Source organism: Sinohyriopsis cumingii, unplaced genomic scaffold (assembly GCF_028554795.1).
Source record: "Sinohyriopsis cumingii isolate HCF-2022 unplaced genomic scaffold, ASM2855479v2 utg001510l, whole genome shotgun sequence".
Taxonomy (NCBI): Eukaryota; Metazoa; Mollusca; class Bivalvia; order Unionida; family Unionidae; genus Sinohyriopsis; species Sinohyriopsis cumingii.
In genome coordinates this window covers 2,822,363-2,846,054 of record NW_028316007.1, presented here as the reverse complement: position 1 = coordinate 2,846,054, position 23,692 = coordinate 2,822,363, and the positions used below count along the sequence as shown (strand labels likewise).

The following is a 23,692-nucleotide window of genomic DNA, read 5'->3' as shown; positions in this document are numbered from 1 at the left end:
GATTTGTTGAAACTTGTACTTTTCGACCATTCAAAATTTTATGTTCTCGTTTTAAATGTGTATGCGTAAATACGTGCCTGTTTTAAGGGTGCAAAGAGGTAATAGTCAAAGAACGAAAAGGAACGTAAGCCAATGACCAAGTTTTATTACTAGCAACCACAATTTGGTCGTTATGGTAGTACAAGGCACGGTCTTTGGGCCAAGTATCAGTAATTGCACGACGTATTAAATGGATGAAGAGTGTTGAGAAACAATTCCTGAAAGAGTTGAATAAAGGTTTAATATGAAGTCGAAGTCGTGCTGGATTCATGCAGAAACAACCAACTCAAATAGACAATATGAATGTGGAAACTGTTCATCAATATAAAAATACGAATGCTTACAAACATATGTCCATTATTTATAAGCAGATGCCCATCCTACTAGACAGGAAGCGGAAGCAATATATTACGTTTAACTTTTTCCAAATGTTTTATTGTAGGTAGTGAATATATTTTGTAATCAGTCCTTCCAGTGATTCTGTGCTGAAATAGAAAACTCATGTCACTTAAATGGATACGGGCTTGTCATAAATAAAATGTTATGTACCAAACATTTTATTTTTAAATCAGTTGACGGTTAGAAAACTAAAACTTATCTAATTTATTTTGATTTTTTAAATGTCAGATATGGTGACATATTGGAACCAAACAAGGAAACAATTAAAATACTGTTTTAAATATAATTGAAACCATTAGTTAAATGTTTTCTATTAACGCCTTCTGATTTCAATTAACCTCACAACAAAGTTTAACTGTGATGTAAATTCGGAATTCAACTCACTAGATCATAATGGTAAAACTTGTACGTATTATGGTAATTGATCTAATTTGTCTTCAACTCACCCCTTGTTGTTGAATCGATTCTCATTTTGTCAGCTTGTTTGTTTAACAATGTCAGTATGATTACTCGTAAGAGTTTTCATTTATTTTTATTGATTTTGTTTTACGAAAAGTTAGGTATTATGCTTATTTGAAATGATTTTTTATTGAAGCATGGCATAAAAATGTATTTTACATACTGATACTGGGTCGTCGTCAGTTTAAATGATGTGATATTCTCACCACAGATCTTATCTTAGAGTCTCACGCTATTGAAAGCAACTGAAATGTTCTACAGCTTAACACGATTGGATTATTTGGCATTGGCTTTCGAAGTCAAACATGTCCGACTTTAACTACAAGGATGAATCTTCTACATGGTGTCGAAACAAGATAATGCTACAAAAGGTAAGTTTTTAAAATATATGGATATAAACTATGCAAAATCAAACTAAACTAAGAAGTATTTTTTTGTTTATATGCAAAATATCTACAACAATCTCCGTGTACAGTCAAATGAATCCCGTAAGAGAAAGTTACATTGAATTGTTATTCCAATGATTTTTTTTCAAACTATTTTTTCTGTTATTGCTTTTAACAAAATGATGGTAATATATTATCATTTGAGACTAAGCTGTTAGTACTATTCTGGTTATAAATTTATAATAAAATAGTAACTAATTTCATTTACGAGGGTCGCAAATTGCCTCTTGAAAAACACGCATTTAATTGGCTTATCTCATTTTGAATTTAAATTAAGAAAGCCTGTAAGACTCGTACGTTAGCAAGATTTTTAAAATGTTTTTTCCATTATTTAAAATCTCGATCGGTAATGAGTGATACTGCATAACAGTTGTTACCTTGTGCTGAAATTTTATGACACAGCTGAGGTGAATCACTTTTTCTGATGCTGATAAATTCTTGTAGCGTCCGAAATCAAAGTCTGTAATTGTTGGTGGTTTCTGTGACTTTCGATCGTGTGGTAGTCATTTGCCTTTATGTGATTATAAAATAAATATCTGAATGGTGAAAGAACAAACAAACACAGTACATAGACTTTTCCGTTCATTAGACGAAATACAACACATTGATTCAAATAATCTGTGTGTGTGTGTGTGTGTGTGTGTGTGTGTGTGATATGGGATTTTTAACGTAGCTTTAACAATTTTGCAGTCATATCGCTACGATGTCTGCAGTGTGGCAGTTTATATTGATGTCTAGCACTGGGGCATCATGCCGCAGACACGTAACATTATATCCTACCCAGTCACATTATCCTGACACCAGGCCGACTAGTTCTAACACTAGCCTCTTAATGCTTAGCGCCAAGCGAGGCAGCTGTTAGTACCATTTTAGTAAGTGTTTGGTATGACTAGACCAGGGATCGAACCCACGAACCTTCCGCATCCGAGGCGGACGCTCTAACCACTAGGCCACCGGAGCGGTTCACATGATCATTATCTTATGAATAAAAAAAAACAAACAGAAAACGTTCGTAAAAAGAAGAATTCATTGTTACTTTTCCCCTTTAATTTCTGTGTTTAGGCTGCATTGTAAACTCATGTACTGGCAAACTTAATGAAAAAAACAGACGGTCTCATGGGCAATACATTACTTTAATAGTGAGTATCTCATGACGCGCACTGCAGCAGAATTTCGTACTATCCGCTAACAACACCGGAGATAAGACTTCAGACCAACAGAGTATCACGCTCCGACTGGCTACACCAGAGATAAGACTTCAGACCAACAGAGAGTATCACGCTCCGACTGGCTACACCAGAGATAAGACTTCAGACCAACAGAGAGTATCACGCTCCGACTAGCTACACCAGAGATAAGATTTCAGACCAACAGAGTCTCACGCTCCGACTAGCTACACCAGAGATAAGACTTCAGACCAACAGAGTATCACGCTCCGACTAGCTACACCAGAGATAAGACTTCAGGACAGTACATGATACGGTCAAATTTTAATGTAACGATTTAATTGAACATTTAAGCATCTAGAACAAAAATCAGTAATTATCTGCACCTTTACTTTAAACATACAGAGAGACTTGATAAACGATCACCTCCCACTCATGAGGATATTAGAGTACACATAGACCTACACGTACCATAACCTTCATCTAAAAAATCAAAAAGTCGGTGATAGTGACTTTAATGCTGCTAAACGATTTTTTTTATATAAAAAAAACTCTAGTTGAATGTGGTTCTGGTGAATTTCAGAGAAGGTAAGATATAATTGGCAACCAATGACATTGACATGACATGGCCGACGACGACAGGAACCTATGTGGTCTAAATGTATTGCAAGTTCACTAATGCACATTGGTTCGGACAAGCGAACGGGTAAACGAGTACAACACATGTCAAACAACAATTACACCTAGTAACAGGTGAATCGATGTCGACGGTCTGCGTGTACACGGCGAATCTCTCAAATATGCCGCCTATAAAGCTTACTGCGTCACATTATCAGTCGTTCGGATAGGCAAAGTCAACAGAATCTCAGCTGATAACTTAGAGATATTTGTTACCATATTTGTAGAGATTTGAGTAGAGTTAAATAAGTCAACAGGCTATGAACTATTTCTTCATCGAAAGCCTCGGATATTTCCTTAAAATCTTTTGTGGCATTCCTTTAAACGTATGCGTCCTGTACCAAGTAAAGGGTGGGAGTGGCTTGGGGGAAATGTGAGAGTAAGGGGATAGACGCAGGGGTGGGGACGTATTAAAATTCATCACAACCTTCTACATGACGTTTTATGGACAACATAAATTATATGCCATATTTATTTTCTTGCCAAGAGTTTATTTAAAAATATTTTTCAAGTAAACATATTCATATTATCAAGTATTACAAATTGAAAGATGAAGAAAACGAAGGGTTATCTTCTAGCACCGAAGATATTCCACGCTGGATCATCTTCATTTCAATCCCTTCCGGTCATTTCATAACAGAACGAGTGTTTATCAAAGCCACACAGTCCATTGTTAACAAGAACAACCTCAACTTCAAAGAAACATTTCTAAAATGTGTTTATCAGAAGGTGTTTTTGATGTGAGTCTTTTAGCAATGTGCTTTTAAAATATGTTTATATGGATGTTTTGGTTATTTGTATATTTTGCAATATGTATGTTTTATAACATATTATTGTTGTCATTGTTAACGTGGTTTTATGTGTTTTAGAGTGTTTTGAAATATTTTTGTTTTATTGTGTTTTTATTAAGTGTTACATGTTTTATTACTTTTTTGATATTTTATAAGTGAGACACATGAAAGTTTGGCGCGAAAGTAGCCTTGTATAACACGTGTGTTAAAAAGTAATCCAGTGGGGTTTTTCATTCCTCAAACGTTCTTGATAAATTGGAGAAGAAAAAAAAACAAATTGCTGAGAAAGAAGTATAAATAAATTGTTGCAGAAAGTTGACCCATTGATAGTACAGAAATACGCTAGTGAAACTGGCAACCAGGAGTTGTTAAGAACAACAGTATTAATAAAATGTAAGCAAAGAGTGCTCAGAAATGCGGTTGAAAATATTAAACAAGGGTGGCCCAGAAATACAGGCGGAAATGAAACGAAGAAAACGCGTTTACCCGAAACACAGAATTAATTCTGGTGCTTGCCAGAATGTTCAATATCAATTATACTGTCTAATGGACTATTCTTTTGGCCATCATTAGACGAGGGTAAATCCAAGTGTTTCGTCCCTTGACTGTCATCTTCAGAGTTGCACTGTGTTACTTGCAAAGTCAGATACTTCTTGTTAAGTGACTTTGAGTTTGGCGTTCATCATTGAAACGCTTACGTTTGCTGGTTCGATCCACTCTTTCTGTTTTACAGCTGTGAGAATAGATCTGAAGAGAAATTTTAGTATGGAGAATATTTTCTGTGTTTAACACCTGTGGAAACATATTTAGCTTTCTTCTTCTTAACCGTTTTAATTTTGGAAAATATGTCTATGTTCGAAATCTGATTAAGACTCTAAGCCAGGTATAGGCAACATACTCCAGGTCACAGGCCGGAAGGTGACTTTTTAACGTCACACCCTATTGATGTCAATTAACAGATAAGACCTGGTATCCGGCCGACCCTCGGGCAGTATTTTGACCACCGGTACTCTAAGCCAAAAACGTGATCGACGTCTGTTTGCTTACATTTATTCAGTTCTTTCAGCGTGCAACGTAGTATTTACGCTGACTACAAAACTTTATTTAGAACTTTTTAATGTTGTACAGGACGCACTCCAACCCACCCACTTTATGCTGTTTATTTTTGTACATAATTTTACACTCACCAACCCACTCATATAGTTTGTACTGTACAGGACGCACCCGCATTCCCCCACTCATGCACTCCCATCCACCCACTTATGTTGTTTATATTGTACAAGACGCACTCACAATGGCTTTGAAGGAACAAAGAAAAATGATTTTATGGAAAGAAATATGAGGCTTTTGGTTCAGAACTGGTTCTTCGCTCGTGTACATGTCAAACATAGTAACAAACATCCAAAGATCAACAGCTGAGCCTGAAAATTTGGTCACTTGGAAGTTTACTGCGCCAGATAGTTCGATACAATATGCCTTAAAGCCGTTGTATTTAAGATATAAACAATGTACTAGTATGACATTAATGTTGATTTACCTACACATACGATGTAATTGTGGTTTAGCATGTGCTGCTTCCGTTTCGTCGACAGCAATTTTCCTCTGCCTTATTGTTAGTACCATTCAGTGTTGGAACATTCTATTCTTTTCTGTACTTGTGTGTTTTCGTATGGAAAGTACTGCCTGATCTAGGCTATACTGTCATTATCACAAACAGACACTAAAAATGTTAAAGTTATTTTTTTCGTATGTGGGCACTCTATCAGTTTCTAAGCAAATTAAAGGCGTGTTATGCAAGAATTTAAAACATGCATTTTTCACGTATTTTGAAATACATGTTGAAAATAACACATGCTGCTTTAGTTTCCTGTCTACGAAAGGAGGCTTTGAGTATGGCTTTCCTTCGGACTTGACTCGTTTTTAGAAATGTCTTGATAAGACTCCATATCGCATTTGCCTCGCTTGGCGCTCAGCATTAAGAGGTTAGTGTTAGGACTGGTCGGCCCGGTGTCAGGATAATGTGACTGGGTGGGACATCATGCTACATGTCTGCGGCATGATGCCCCAGTGCTAGACATCACTATAAACTGCCACACTGCAGACATCGTAGCGATATGACTGAAAAATTGTTAAAGCTACGTTAAAAATCCAAATTACATCACATAACACCATATCGCATTAATCCAGTTCAGTTTCAAGCCTTTTACCGGCTCAGAACGCATAGAATTACGAACACATGCCAATTGCATTTGTTATAACATTTAACGGTGAACATTGACCGTATCGCAAAAGTGACTGTACATTTTAAAATGCTTGGAAAACCAAAACTAGATCATCTCTGGAAATCAATTGCACATTTTTATATACGAAAAATAGTCTTCTGTTAGATAATACATGAATTTCAGTCTCCATGTTGCAGACAACCCTCGTGTAGGTGAAAAAGGTACCTTGAGTTCAGTTCTGAAATATATGCTTCCAATAAAATTTTCGCTTAAATGCTCAAGTTTAATGACAGAAGGAAATCATTCATATGTGACGAAGAAAAAAACTAACAAAGTGTTTGATGATATTTATCCTACGACGGAAGGAAATCATTCATGTGTGACTAAGAATTAAAAAAACTGTTTGATGATGTTAATCCTAAGAAATATGGTAACAAACGGTATGATGACGATAACAAACGGTATGATGACGGTAACAAACGTCATCATAACAAACGGTATGATGACGTTAGTTCGAAGAAATATACTAATGAAGTTTACAATTATGTTTGTTCTAAGACAATTAATCTAATAAATGCCCATCATATATTCCTTGCGTTTTCTTCTTATTTTGTGCCCACTCTCGTTGTATTGAAGTGGTTGTTTCAAATAATGAGTTATTTCTTTCACCTTCATTCAAATGCTCAATTCAAATTATTAAAGCTAAAAGAGTGTTACAATAGAGCTGTTTAAAAAGAAAAAGAAAAAAAAAACAGAAAATTAAAATTTTGAAAACAAAATAAGATTAATCGCTTCAAAGTTTAACGAAGAAATAAGTACGGAAATATCATGCCTTAGCCTATTGTTGATACCAGAATATTTCAGTTTTGCATGTTGATTCAACTGTTCTTTAGTTTTGCCTATTGTAAATGCTACTGTATTTTTACGGGGTTCTCTTTGCATATACTAATGTACTCAAAGTTGCCTTATTCCACATTTTTAGAAAATGTCGCCTGTTTCCGGTTACCATTTTACTCAAGATTATTGGACATTCGGGATATTTATAGGAATGGTGTACGAAACTATTTAGTACGAAATAAAATTTACGATACTGTACCAAAAAAGACATGAAGAGAGACTGTGATAAAAAGAAATAAATAGTCGTATACGACAAATGCAGATTAATAGTAATAAGTTGAATAACGATGAACTGTTGCATTTAATATATGTTGTTCAGGTGTTTTGTATCGACTGATTTTAATCAGATTCAAATTCCGTGATAAGAACTATTAAGATGGGAACATAGTGAATCTTACACTGAAACGAAGATCAAAACATTATTCTAACCTCTCATTTTTCTTTTAAATTCTAAATGGTCTAGCATGTTTATTTATTTATTTATAATATTTGTTGTTATTTGTTTCTTTGTTGTTTTAGACAGCCCCATGTGCCTGGATAATAGCAGTTATTATTACCACCTTGCACCTTGAATAATACAATGAAACAAGATGTAAATTAACACCCTGAAACAAAATATAAAATGACACACTGAAAGATAATATTTACTAACACCGTTTTTATCATTGACAACAAAATTGAACATGAAGAGTAAATAATTAAGTATATTTCGATAATTTTGATTGTAAATGTATTTTTGTATTATGTTTCACCTGAAAATGTGAACAGGTATCGTGCCCGTTCAGATACTAAATTCTAACCTGCTTCAATCATATAGGTCACATTTATTATTTTTTATACTATTGATAAGGACTCAAATGAATGTCCAAAAATTATCCATGATGACAGAATATTGACAATATAAATGACGCTAACATATTAAGTGAGGTGAGTAAACCTTTCATTCGTAATTTGATTTTAAACAAAGAAAAGTAACAAAAAACGACCCATAACACTGATATTGGTTGAGGTCAGGTACGACTTAGTATACATTCCAAACTATCATGTCACGTTTGCCAGAAGAAAATAATACATGGAAATAAAATTTAAACTCTAACTCGATGGTTCTGCTTTCGATAGCTAAAACACCAGAATACATAAATGCATGGGTGGAATTGAAGTTTTTTGTCTATGAATGCTCTAATTTCAGAAAGGGCTAATTATACTTTTCAATGACTGTTGAAATCCGCTATTGCAATGACACTTCAGTTATTTTGATTTGTGCACCACGCTCAATAAATCCATCTTCAAGCCAAGTTAGCGTGGCAGACGCAGCGAAAAGAACAGTCTGTCTAATGAAACGTATGAAACAAACTCCCTTAGTATCTTGGTGTTCTTCCACAATTTGCAACGAGTTGCACTGTCCTGATATCAAACTTGGCCAGTTGAAGGGAGAAATTATTCTTAAAACAACACTTTTTGTTTAGCTTGTTTTTTTTAAAAGAAAAGTAGTCAACAACAGCTAGAATGAATTGTTGTACAGTGATTTGCTACAAACAAATATTAGCTATTTAAAAACAAACATGCAAAGAAACATACGAGGTGAACTGAGAACACAACCTACCTGAGAGCTAATGAGACATATACATATTTGGACCATTCAGGTACTACCATCTACTTGTCTTTGTATATTTGATAATCTACTGTATCTGACAGTCGTCACTGATGGTTTATTTGTTTTGGTCTGTAGGAACTCGAATAAAATTCCATTTTAGGATGATGCCTCTTGCAATAACATCATAGAAAACTCTGAACTCAGATATTGGACGATGCCGATTCTAAGTACTGTATGTTGTGACAACATTCAACCATTCTCTTCCCGCATTCATTAGGTGTCCACGGTTACTATACTGACAAGAACACATAAAGCATTGATTCAGATAACACCAGAATTGATAATTAGATCATGCATTTTCTAGCAGATTATCTATATAGGACCATTCTTAGTCTAATGGTGACACTATGAAGTATCGTGTGCATTACTTAAAGAAGCATCACTGTTATTTGACATACAGAATGATAAAGGAAGCTGAATCATTGTAAGGTCACTTTTTAAGAGATGAACATACCTGCCTATTGTTAAACCGTACTACAGCTGAAAATTACTAATTATTGACCCCTGTTTTAACGACATTTTAAGTTCTTTTTTATGGTTCAGTCTCCTTATCTTTCCAGTTAACTCGGATTGACAGGAAAATTGTTGGGTTTTTTCCTCACAATTTGTCTGTTTCTTTGATAATCACAGGTCTGGGGTTTATATTGTACGAATAGTTGTGATTTATTGGCATTGACAAAGAATCAGCTGTAAATGATACGTTTAAAATTACTTTAATTTAACGCACGATGCCCAATAATCCCGTCGTCTAGCGCAGTTATTAGAAATAAATTGAGGACAATCAAATTATGGCAGTCACCACAACAACGCTTTATTTTTTAATATGTTGCAATTGACTACAATGATTTTTTTGGGGATGAAGCGGCCAGCTAGGCGAGAGAGGTAGTCCACAATCAATAATTAGGATATCCATCAACTGGCCATTTAAATAACTATTGTAACCTTCCTTAAAGATTCGCGTCCATTGATTTTACCTACAGTGAATTTAATTTCCAATTATATTCTCCTAAGCATGCATACAATTAATGCACGAATCAATACTGAAATACAAAAATATAAAATTACTTTGCGATTCGCTACTATCACACATAAACATGTACGATTTCAACACTGACAAGGCCGTTTACATAATCATTCTTATTACTAATGCTGCGCCTGCAATAATTTCAAATTCTTCTGTCTGTTTAATTAACTAAAATATGCTTTGGTGAAATGTCAAATTCATTCCTAATTGGAACGTTAATGGTAGACCTATGCAACATTAAAATATGTATAATGCTTAAAATTGTCCGATTCAGAATAGTGTGACTAAATTCACTCATTTGTTCAGACATTTATTGATTTATAACTGCTGCATTTATTTTATGTCAAATTATCAGCCAGTTATTATATGTTTGTTTTTAATGCAACAATCAATTAAGTAGCTTATTGTTTATATATTTATTTGTAAGACATAATAATTGCATGAAATTAACATTAATGTCATAAGTAATGATACTAATAACAACACCACTAGTTATAATGATTAAAATAATGAGTGTGTCTGTGTGTGTGTGTGTGTGTGTGTGCATATATATATATATATATATATATATATATATATATATATATATATATATATATATATATATATATATATATATATATATATATATATATATATATATATATATATATATATATATATATATATATATGTGTGTGTGTGTGTGTGTGTGTGTGTGTATGTGTGTGTTGTATATGGGGGGTGATCTGAATTATTAATTTATTAATGCAGCTTTAATAATTTTTCAATCATATCACTATGATGTCTGCAGTGTGGCAGTTTATAGTGATGTCTAGCACTGAGGCATCATGCCGCAGACATGTAGCATCCTGTCCCACATTGTCACATTATGCTGACACCAGAGCTAACACTAACCTAATGCTGTCATCATCATTAGCATAATCATGATATTAGTTATATTGTTACTACTACCAGTACTATTCTACTACTACTACTACTACTACTACTACTACTAATAATAATAATAATAATAATAATAATAATGACGATGATGACGATGATGATGATAATGATGATGATGATGATGATGATGATGATGATGATGATGATGATGATGATGGCATCCGTTAGTCTCGAGAGACTATGGAAGTGCGCCCATGAGAGATGTCCAGGTTGGTGGTTGTACATCGTCTGCTGTGGCTATGTAGTCCAACACGGGAGTGGCAGTCCTCGCTGCACTTGCTGTACTTGAAGGTTGCGTCTGGTGTTGATTGCAGCTGCTTTTCTTCCTCTACGATCGTTTTTCATCAGCTAGCATGCGTAGCTTGTCCTCGCCGGCTTTCAGACCAGTGATCAGAGCATGTCGCCAGCTTGACCTGTCTAGAGCGACTTCTTCACAGATGTTGACATTGATATCAAGGTCTTTCATGTCGCGCTTGCAGACATCCTTGAAGCGGAGATGTTTGGAATAAAGAATGTCTTTGGGGATCCGTCCGTCATCCATCCAACGTACATGGCCCAGCCATCTGATGCGACGTTGGCCGAGGAGTGTGACCATGCTGGGAATCTTGGCACGTTCAAGCACCTCGTTGTTTGTTACTCGATCGCTCCAGGTGATCACGAGTATGCGTTGGAGGCATCGCATGTGAAAGGCGCTCAGTCTTTTCTCTTGTGAGACGTACAGAGTCCAGGTTTCACTGGCGAACAGGAGAGTGTTTAGCACGCAGGCACGGTACACGGAGATCTTAGTGTTCAGGGTCAACATGATGTTGTTCCACACTCTCTGCGACAACCTGGAGAGAGTTGTTGATGCCTTTCCGACCCGCTTGTTGAGCTCAGCATCGAGAGAGAGGCTGTTGGTGATGGTAGAGCCGAGGTACATGAACTGACTGACCACCCCAAATTCGTAGTTGTTGATGATGATGCTTGGGGTCAGGTAGATCCATTCTGTGGACGTCCCAAAGGCGTGCTTGAGCAGGACTGCGAAGAAGATGCCGAAAAGCATGGGTGCAAGGACGCAGCCCTGTTTCACTCCACTGTGGAAGTCAAACGGGTCGGATGTTAAGCCATCGTACTGCACTGTGCCTTTCATGTCATCATGGAAGGACTAGATCATGCTTAGCAGCTTTGGAGGGCATCCAATTTTCGCCAGGATTGTGAGTCCGTCTCTGCTGACCAGATCAAACGACTTGGTGAGGTCTATAAAGGCGAGGAAGAGGAATCTGTGTTGTTCTCTGCATTTCTCCTGCAGTTGCCTGACGGAGAAGATGTCGATTGTGGACCTCTCTGCGCGGAACCCGCACTGCTACTCTGGATAGACTCTGTCAGCTGCCGTCTGTAGTCTATTTAAGATGACGCGTGCGAAAACTTTACCTACGATGCTGAGAACGGCTATGCCCCTGTAGTTGTTGCAGTCTCTTCTGTCGACCTTGTTCTTGTACAGGGTTACGATGCTGGCGTCTCTCATGTCCTGAGGCATTGCACCGTCATCCCAGCACTGGCAGAGAAGGTCGTGCAGGTGTGTGAGCAGCACGCTACAGCCGCACTTGATGACTTCTACTGGGATGCCATCCTTCCGTGCGGCTTTACCTAAGGACAGTTTCTCTAAGGCCTTCTTTAGTTCGCTACAGTAGGTTTCTCGTCCAGTTCGGCCATGAGAGGAAGATTTTCGATGGCGTTGAGGGCATCATTGATCACATTGTTCTCTCTGGAGTACAGAGATATGATGGTAATTATAATATTAATAATAATAATAATAATAATAATAATAATAATAATAATAATAATAATAACAATAATAACTAAAGTATTTATTTACAATACGGGCCACTGACCTATTATATATATATCCATTCTAGATAAGTGTGTAACAGAAAGTCATGGTGACACAACTCTATGGTCTTAAACTTAGTAAGAGAAAGAAGCGAAATCAACAAGTTTAATATTATTAACAAATAATTTATTTCTCTAAGTTACAAGTGCGTCATCACGTGATGAGTTTTGAGTTCAGTTCGGTTAGCTTCTTCCCTCGGTTGTTCAAACTACAGAAACAACTTGGCTCTTTATATTTTGATTTTAGAACCTGTATAACGCATTTTCATGAAGCTAATTACACGAAGCACTCTCCACAGTACATATTTTCATTAATGTTCTGATACAAATGTATCACTAATTAATATGTATTACTTCTTGATGTGCGTTATCAAGGCTTTTATACGCACGTAGCACAATGTTAATGTACTACACCCCACCTCTTAATATTTACATTTAAGAGGAACTTACAGTATTGTGAATTAAATCCTCATAATCCAACAGAAGTCCAAACAAACGTTTAGAATGTTCCTTATGAATTCCAATATTGAATGTGCTGATGTATCAATAGTCTTCAAGCATCACAATGATATAATCCAGAATGTCCTTGAATGAACTTACAATGTTTTCGTCCAAAAAGTAAATGAGCACTTTGTAATTCTAACAAGCAATTTAACTAAATGATTCCTCTCAAACTATATTTGAACAAAAGCAGTAGATCATTCCACAGACTAAACTTAAAATAGGAATGAATAATTGTTTACCTCATCCTAATTTCACTTGACATAAGACAGAATAAAAATGTTGATTGCGTGGGTCGTTTTAAATGGAAAATTCCATCATATTGTGAAAACGTTCGCCTCTTTGTCATTCTACGTTAGTAAATAAGGTTATGCATTGAACTCAGAACGAAGTAAACGTCTTTTTAAAAGATTACAAAAGTCAGGTAGGCCAGAACTTTACACTCAATCACGGACAAATGTCAAGCACACACTGTAAATTAAATTTATATAAGAATCGTATATATTGGAAATGTTATACATACAACTAATCATTATTATATTTTTCCTGATTGGGTGAAATACAATTATATATTAAACAGTAATCACAAAATACGTTAATGAGAACCCTAAAGTCTGAATGGAGCAAATAACAAACGTCATGATACCGATCTAGAGTTTATGTAGCAGCAGTTGATGAAAAAACTGCGTCTCTAATATTTAAGGCTTGTATAGTAAACATTGCTAAATTAGTCATCAGAAGTTTGCTAGTTTCATTTTGTATAAAATTCCCAAATTGGGATTTTTATATGCAAAGGTAGGTAAATATTTTCTTTGTAATTCTCTATATAGCAGACAAGCAGTAATGGAACGAAATTCATTTTCGATAATAATATGACACAATCTACTTCATAACAAATATTTTCATTTTTCCCGTATTACCTTTGATTTGCAAGCGAGCCCCTCGAAGCATAGTGATTGGTGTAACAAAATTCTCTATCTCCCATCAATTCTAGATCTTTGACAATATAATTGTATTCTCATTGACCTAGAGAATCTCAGTCTTTTGATTGATTTAATTTCGTTCCGAATCGTTGGCCTAAATTTATCATCAAATATGATCTCAGACTATAATTCCTATGAAATCTATTTTCATTATTCACAATTTCCTTTATAGATGTCGCTTCAAGAAATGCATAGCTTTCAATGTTTAAAAAAGTACCACTTTTCATAACGTCCGAGATATCCACCTTTCACTCCTTTTGTTTAGTTTTCTTATTGTTTTTATTGGGGGGGGGGGGTCGGTGTTGCTTGTTGGGTTTTTAAATCTTTTATATTCATTTTAATTTCCAATTAAGGCAATATTTATGCAATTTATTGAACGTATTTTGCAACTGATGGGTAGCTACAGTGTAGCTAGTTAAATCGTCTGCATATAACAGTATCAATAGTACTAAGGGTTCTGACAAAACTTATCTGTTTCCTTCACCTAAGTAGGGTTTCAGGTCGTTCAAAATAAAGAAAAGAGCCAAGGCGATCAAGCAGAACCTTGGCGAGTGCTAACGGGACAATTAAATACATTGGTAATAAAATTGTCGTACTTAACGCATGCTTTTATGTCATTATAAATTGATTTAATAATTTTTAGCATTGTTCCACTAATATTTTCACTAACTAGATTTTAGTGGAGTACATTCCTCTCTACATTATCAAAAGCTTTTTCAAAGCATATAAATACTGCATAGAATCTTACCCTATGTTTTCTTACATATTTACTGTTTAATGTATATAATGTAAACATATTATCTACTGTACAATAATACGTTGTAAAACCGGCATGTTCCAATTAATTAATGTTCGTCCATTCATTTCTTTTATTATTAATGGAAATACTTTGCTTAATACAGGTAGTAAATGAATGCATCTCTATTTGGATGGCGTATTTGCATCATCTTTCTTCCGAATTGGTATACTGATAGCCGTTGACCAATATTCTGGATAATATCCAGTATTGAATAGTTTATTAGATAATGTTGTTAATATTGGCGTAATCATGTAGCTTGTACATATAAATAAAGCTACTACTCCCCTAGCTTTGACATGCTTCCGTTCACTCTGTGCTAGGCAGTGATTATTATATCTAAAACATTATGAACTGTTTTAATATTTTTTTTAATTTCCTGTAACAAGTCAACAGGAAAAGAAAAATTAAATAATTCTGATAAATATTCAAACAATAATGATAATAATGGATGGTCATCAATCATAATGATACATTTATGGTTGATATTATTATAATAATTATACAGTAACGATAATCATTATAGTAACCGTAAAATTATTATTATTATTATTATTATTATTATTATTATCATCATCATCATTATTCTTATTACTATTATTATTATTATTATTATTATTATTATTATTATTATTATTAGTGGTGGTGGTAGTACCAGTAGTAGTAGTAATAGTAGTAGTAGTAGCAGCAGTAGTAGTAGTAGTAGTGATAATGGTCATTTGTAATTTGTAATTTATGAATAAAGGTACATAACAAATCTCAATAGTTTGAATATTTCAATCATCAGACTATGTGCCAGTACTTGGTACTGGGTTGTGTCGGGCAGTCCCCTGATTTTATCAAAATAATGACAACAAGTATTTTAGCGGAAATAATTGTGAAATCTTATGACCTCTGCAAAAGTAATTATTCAATTGTCATGATACCACACTAAGAGGCACACCACGTGTCGGTAAATGGCATTTTGTTAGCCCTAACCACGACATTTCACGTTTCTCCATGTAAAAAGTGTGGCAAAAGTTAGTATCTGTCTATACTTTCGACATAGGCGGATAGCCGCGATATCTGTTGTTCGCAAGCCGAACTCGCGACCAAAGTGTTTCGGTGTGTAATTTGGATTTTTAACGTAGCTTTAAGAATTTTTCAGTTATATCGCTACGATGTCTGCATTGTGACAATTTATAGCGATGTATAGCACTGGAACATCATGCCGCAGCAATGCAGCATCATGTCCCACCCAGTCACATTATCCTGACACCAGACCGACCAGTCATAACACTAACCTCTTAATGCTGAGGCCAAGCGAGGCAGAGGTTAGAACCATTTTTATAAATCTTTGGTATGACTCGGCCGGCGTTCGAACCCCCGACCTCCCGCATCCGAGGCGTACGCTCTAACCACTAGGCAAATGGAATGGTCGCGCGACCGAAGTTGTACGAGCTGTGCCTTGATGTCTTTCTGAGCAGGAAACTTAACTCCGACTGGTTCTTTGCCATATAACATTTAATGTGCTGATGTACTGTGAAGTACCAATTAATTCTAATAAATACAGTGTTAATATTAAATGGTTATTTCTAGTTTTCACGTCACAAATTCAATGAAATTTTCCGAACTTTGTGGCAAATTGATTTGTGCTGAATTACCTTTTGCAGACTTATTAAGCTATGGCTCATACGTGGCGGTTGTTTTTTTGCCTATTAATTTCTTCTAAATAGGTCTGCGTCACCAGACATGTAATTTTGAGCATGTCACCGCAAATAAGTCAGATTTATCGTTCCAAATGCCTTAAAATGGTGGTAATAATTGTTGAATTTCAAGTTCATTAATATAACTTGATATACCAATTTAAAGTAACAAATTCCAAGCCAGTGCAATTACATCTGGTTTGCACATGATCATTAGAACTAATAAATTATTACAACTTTGACATATTGCCGTGTAATTTACGTTTAATTACTCTTAAATGGTAATCAAAATATACATCACGTATAATTAGAAGTTTGTTAGGGCACAACGTATGGAAAATATCATGTGTTTAAGAACCTTTTATAACTTCAGATTGTGTAATATAGATTTCCGTGAGCCTTGCACACCTGTAAAGCTCGGCGGTTTACAATAAAAAAGGCACGTATTTGCTTTGTTTTCCTATCATAAGAAATCAAGTGATTTTTGTTGTGCTCGACGGCAATCAGTCAACTTTAACAAGAATATTTCTTTATGCAGAATCTAATCCCGTTCAAGTAATACCATAATTAAATCACCTAGATTTCGTATTGTTCTCTGTAATTACCTTTATGGGAGAATATGTTATCATCAAGTGGCTATTATCTGGGAATAGTGTAAATGCGCAGGTAGGAAGTGGGAAAGGAACAAGGCATAATTTATCCATTTTATGGGCAATAAGGAGTTCCAGTTTGGAGACAATCACACTTGGAATTAGTCTGGATGCATTCGAAACTTCTTGTACTGGTTGACTAAAATTACATGACACAAAATGAATGTTGGGTGATCTCTTAAACTGCATTCCATCGTCTAGTGTAGGATTTTTTAAAAAACAAATCAGGAAATATTATCTTTTAATCATTACAAAAATTAAGCTTTTATTATTTCATTTCGGGCTCATGGTCAATGAATTTGAGACTCGGGACTATTTCCGTTTCCTGGCCATGTTACTATATATGACAGGTCTAAGCCTAAGACACGTTGTCAAGTCATAAACGTTTAGAGTCCTCAATTTTCAATGCATACATTACAGAACATCTGGACTCTTAAACCCGTTATTATACGAAATCACTTTCAGAGTGCAAGACAGTTTTAGTCTATTTGGAAAAAAGAAATGTTCCTGCAACATAACTTTTATCAACGTTTTATATGAATTATGTGTTCCTAACTTCTTATTAAGCTTATCACACACACACACACACACACACACACACACACACACACGCACTCATGCACACAAGCACACATACATACATGCATTACATACATACATACATACATACATACATACACACACACACCCACACATACATACATACATACATACATACATACATACATACATACATACATACATACATACATACATACATACATTATTTACATGTAGATTACAGACAATTAAAGTTCCAACTTAGTGCTTTGTCTGCACACAGGCTCTCTGTGGGAGTAATGGTTCAATCAGCTTCAAGCCATATCGAGCACAGAATCTCTGTGGTAGAACAGGTTTATGAATTTTATGCCTGGCCACGCACATAATTTCTATGGGAGTACTGGGGCAATCAGCTTCATGCCTGGCGCCATACATAATCTCTTTGGGAGTACTGGGACAATCAGTTTCATGCCTAGCCACACCCATAATCTCTGTAGGACTAATGGGTCAGTCAGCTTCAAGCTTGACCACACAAAGTATCTCTGTAGGAGTACTGGGACAATCAGCTTCATGCCTGGCCACACACAGGATCTCTGTGGGAGTAATGAGTCAATAAATTTAATGCCTGGTCACACACAAGATCTCTTCGGGAGTACTGGGTCAATGGTATTTATACATATATGGATCATATTTAAAACGACGACCTTTACTTCATAAATAATAGAAGTGTATCACACTAGCATATACATTTGAATATTGTCGATCCGTCCGACTCTTGATTGAAAAGAGTTCAATTTATAAAAGGTTTAAAGTTCATCCATCTCTCCACCCATCCCTCCACCCATCCCTCCACACATCCACACATCCACCCATACATACATACATACATCCGTACGTACGTGCGTGCGTGCGTGCATGCATGCATACATACATACATACATACATACATACATACATACATATAGCTAGATATATTCAATCGAGTATAAATTAAGTGTGTGTATGTGTGTGTGTGTGTGTGTGTGTGTGTGTGCGTGCGTGCGTGTTTGTGTGTGTGTGATTTTTTTTGTTAACATATCTTGAACAAAATTTCAGTCATATCTCTACGATGTCTGCAGTGTAACAGTATATAGTGATATCTTGCACTGGGGCATCATGCCGTAGACATGTTGCGTCATGTCCAAACCAGTCACATTATCCTGACACCAGACCGACTAGTCCTAATATTTACCGTAATGCTTAGCGCTAAGCAAGGGAGCTGTTAGTGCCATTTAATAAGTCTTTGGTATGACTCGGCCGGTAGTCGAACACGGGACCTCCCGCATCCGAGGCAGACGCTCTAATCACTTAAGCCATCGGAACAGTCTTATATATTAATTCGTATTTTCGTTTGAACGTTATATAATAATTCGTATTTTCTTTTAAACATTGGATAAAGTATTTTTTTTTAAAGAATTAAAAAATAACGTTTGCAAAAGCTATTAAAGAATGTAGGTTTTACTCAGTTTTGGATGATATTGGTTTGTCCTTAGTAAAGCATTTCTGGAGATTCATCCCATACATGATGCTGAAAAGATACAATTTTCAAAAGTGTCACTAAGAGACTGGTTGGTTTTTAATGTCTTGATATGTGATACTTTCTACAAACATATGTATTTATCTCATCTGTCTTCTGCGTCCTTCGTGTGTTTTAATCCTGGACTTTCATCAGGGACATACATTTTGGAATGTTCTCTAACACTTACTGTAGACAGATTAATAACCATGCATGCAGTCCAGAAGTCGACCATAGAAAGCTGTAAGATATACTTCGTTGAGATACATCCTGTAGCTCAAATCAATTATTGCTTCTTACCTTGAACGTTATAAATATTTACGTGTAAAACCGATAAAAGGAAATAAGACAAAAGAAAGAAACAACAACCACAATAACAACTAAAAAGATCTATCTGGAGATATTTGGTACCATCAGCTGATGCTTTCCGATTTTTTCCCAATGAAACATCTAAGAAAGTGATAGATGAATATACAATGCACAACGGATAGAAGAAGAAAAAAACAGAGCTCCCATCAAACTCGGATTTTTCTTAAAATTGTGTTCGTTTCCTCATCATATTAAATTATACAGATCTTGAAATAGTTTCATGATTTTTTTTTCTCTCGCACAAACAAGAGTGTTTTAGTGACGCGGGAACATGGGCAGATAGGTATTTCATGACTAAATAATTGAATGGGAAACGTGCGATAGTTTATGGTAAAATATCTTAGGTATTTCAATGACCTGTTCAACATGACACACTTGTAAATATTTTCAGTTGTCTATTAGCGGAAAGAATAATTGACAATTCATGGTGAGTCACATTGTAACGGATTTAGGAACACAAAACCTTGGACGGCAGCTTGTACATAACTAAGGGCCAGCTGGGCAATTAAATCTGTGCTTCTGCTGTCGTTCTTCTGTATTTTGGCAGGACAAATCAGTGTTTTAATTTAATAAAGCCACAATCGAATAGCCTTCTGTTGAGTTTCTTAAACAATGTTTAAAAATGTAACACTGTATGTAAGCTTACGTGGAGTAACGTACCTCTTGTCAAATGTTTAAAATTTAAATAGAAGATCAACATCGTTTGGATTAAAAATAATGAAAGAAAAATTCCGTGTAGTATTCCTTCTGTACTTTGTTCAAATTCATTTGCTTTATTCAATAGATTTTAAATCTGTACAGCAAATACATACCATTAGATGTGCGAGACTAATTTCAAGGATGAAAGATATGGTAAAGTCCGCAGGCTTCAATAGGGTTTGATAAAAATCACATAGCATTGATTTTTATTAACGTCGTAATGTCATGTCATAATAATCGTTCGCCACACTCTAATATATTATGCCACGCCGTAGAGCAATGCGATATTCCTAACAGTATGTGATAAATAAAATCAAAATTTCGACTTAAGGTGGAATGATGATGCCGTTTCGTATCTCTGTCGTAACAAGTCTTTATGTGGTGTGTTAAACATCCTTTGAAAAAGGTGCAAAAATCGTAAAGCAAAAGTTGATGAGTCTAAACCTATTTTTATTTCTTTGAAACAAGAGTTCTTGCTACCCAACGTCTACGGGTAATAAGTAATATATTTTAGCACTCAAAATTCTTCAAATATTTTTCTTTCGCTCTGATTGTACTATGACACTTGCATTGATATCGCTTTTCGAGTCAACAATGTTACTTTAAAAGTACTCACTTTTTTCAAACAGTTTTTGCTTTTTAATGTAATTAGTGCTAATTAGTTTAAATTAACCAGTCCAATCAAGTAAATTCAGTATTAAAAAAACAGCAAGTTAAATATGGGCACTATTTAGTAATGACATTTTATTTACGTAACTACTTTGTAATTCATAAATAATCTCTTCATTACCGGCATATATCCAGAAGCAGATGAAATTTAATAATGTTAAATGCAAGCACCCATATTATTTAGATAAATTCATTTCTCTGCGATAGCCCTTTCTACCACTTACAACAAAAGAAGAAGATAAGCAAACGAAGAAACAACATGAAGGTTTTAAGTCCGTGCCACGGTCAACATATATACTCGTGGCCATCACAATCTCATTGTCATTATATTTGTTAAACCAAAGCACAAAAGTCGGTTAGAAACTGAAACATAAGAACGAAACGTTAACCTAATATCACAGGAAATCGAAACAAAAGTAGCAATGACTATCCAAGAAATTACTATAATAGATTAATCCCTGGTATGTTAAAGTTTGCAATGCAGTACATGATGGAAATAAAGATAGTCATTAACATCGACAGTTTTCACTGTGCAATACAGTGCATTGCTGTACAGAATTACGTAGTTTTCACCGTGCAATACAGTGCATTGCTGTACAGAATTACGTAATATCTCTAACAGTAATTATACCACCCAAAATTGAATCACCTTTCAAACTAAGTTTTGAAGAGATGATAAAGGTAATTGCGTAGTCTCTCTTCAAGAGAATAGTGCCCGTAGGTTTGCCTTAGGCAAGCACAGACTATCTATATATCTTTTTAAAAAAAAATAGTAGCGGTTTAGTACTTAATACGATTCTGCCATAGTAATGTTTGTGAGTGTTGTGTAAGCAGGAGTACGTGAACATCATTGGTTCAGTATATATCTGTATAATGTATAGGACGGAGTACGAGGACTTATTTGTCACCGATGTTAACTCTTAAATCAGTTGTTTTATATACAGCAACAAAGAGCATTTGTAAACCAGTAGTGATTGCGCTAATATAGGACACATATATATGTTACTGTTTTTGGTGTGTGTTGTTAACCGCTTTAAAGATAAATATTTATTTTCACAGCAATTATGTGTTCAAGTAAATACTGTTATATTAATTCTAAAGTAATTGGCATATATGTGGTTTCGAAAACTACACAATAATGCTCATATTCTAAACAATAAACAATTACCTTTAAATCAATACCAAGAATGCTTAAATCTAACTCTTGTATTACTACCAGACTGAGAGAGACAAAATGCTCTAAAAATACATTGGGACTATATTCATGGGTACTGAACCGGAAGTAATAATTAAAACCCGAGTCCTATATGGGAACATTATTTATGGCCAATTTTAACCAAACGTTTTATTTACATGCAACACTATTCCAATTTTGCACACACAAAAAAATTGCTGTATCTTCCTTAATAATAGGAATTTTTCACTGCAGTAATAACTTAATTGTAATACGAGATAAGTTCTATCTGAAAATAAGTTGAAATGTGAACATGCGTACAATCAAATTTTATTAGAATTTTTAAAAAAGCATTCAAATTTAGAAACTAAAACTTGAATGTAAAGTTATATCTTCATACAAATTATAAAATTCAAACTGACAAATTTTAGATACCAAAGCTGACTGAATGAATGTATGAAGCAAGTGGTGGCATGGGTCTGTACAACTTATACGATTTTGTCATGAGATAGTTAAATCAGATAACCCACAATGACCTTTATAGCAATTTGCAATATGCCGGTTCAAATGCATATATAGGTGGACACGCTAAAGAAACTATGAAAAGTGATATGTTCCACTTTTATTGTGTCGGGTACTCGGCCAGTTGTAAGTATAAATAATAGCACACTTACGTTTCCATTTTGATGGGACCAGTACCATATTTTTTGGCAAACATACATTCAGTGTCAATAACCACAAAGGGTGGCAATGTAATAGAAATATACAGCTCCAGGGAGGCACCGCCTTATTGAATAATGGTGCTGATCTCTCTCACGAAAACCAATTCCGTTTCTTTTTGATGCAACATATCAGCGTGGTAGTATGAACTAATCCTGGTAACTTGTAACGAGTGCATTGGTCATGTATAAATGAGACCTTGATATAGTCATCTGATTACCGGTAAGCTTCCAAACTAATCCATCTCGTCCATCTTTCTCCAGATACCACGCTAGACCTGAAAAGGTATAGCATCCTTCCCTTAATCTTATCAAACAGTACGATGTAGGTAAATGAAGTTAAAATGTGCTAGATGTGAAGATTTCAAAATGGTATTAACTCATTAAGCCCCGGATGTTTTTGTCGTTTTCGCCTGAAATGCGAGTAGGAAACACATTTTGGGGGCTATTTCTGAATACATCCTAATACATCGACTTTCAACAGATTTTCCTTTAGCCTAATTCCTAGTTGTGATAGAAACGTCGTTTACCATTGGTCATTGTGCTCGCGCATGAGCAGAAGGGTAAAAGTTGGAGGGTTGTTTGGTGTGTTTTTTTCCTTAACGGATCCATCATTTTCGTATCGAGACCACTCTTTATTCCAAGTGCGCACCTTATCCTACTTTTTGCAAATGTTCACCTGTCTGTGTGCAGTTCAGACCGGTCTGCCTTAGATCTGAGGCCAAGAAGTCTAAACTCCAGACACAAAATCTGATTCCGACCA

The 23,692-nt window shown here is 35.2% G+C and overlaps 1 protein-coding gene across 1 annotated transcript in view; it reads left to right on the top strand.

The window, feature by feature from the left end:
* Positions 1–1,142: 1,142 nt before the first annotated feature.
* The window catches only part of LOC149772425 (homeobox protein ceh-2-like), a 47,115-nt gene continuing 24,565 nt past the window's right edge, over positions 1,143–23,692 (top strand). The window contains exon 1 of the mRNA XM_089947862.1: positions 1,143–1,268. Within this exon, the coding sequence (XP_089803988.1) occupies positions 1,238–1,268 (31 nt within the window). The 5' untranslated portion in view covers positions 1,143–1,237. The remainder of the gene's footprint in view (positions 1,269–23,692) is intronic.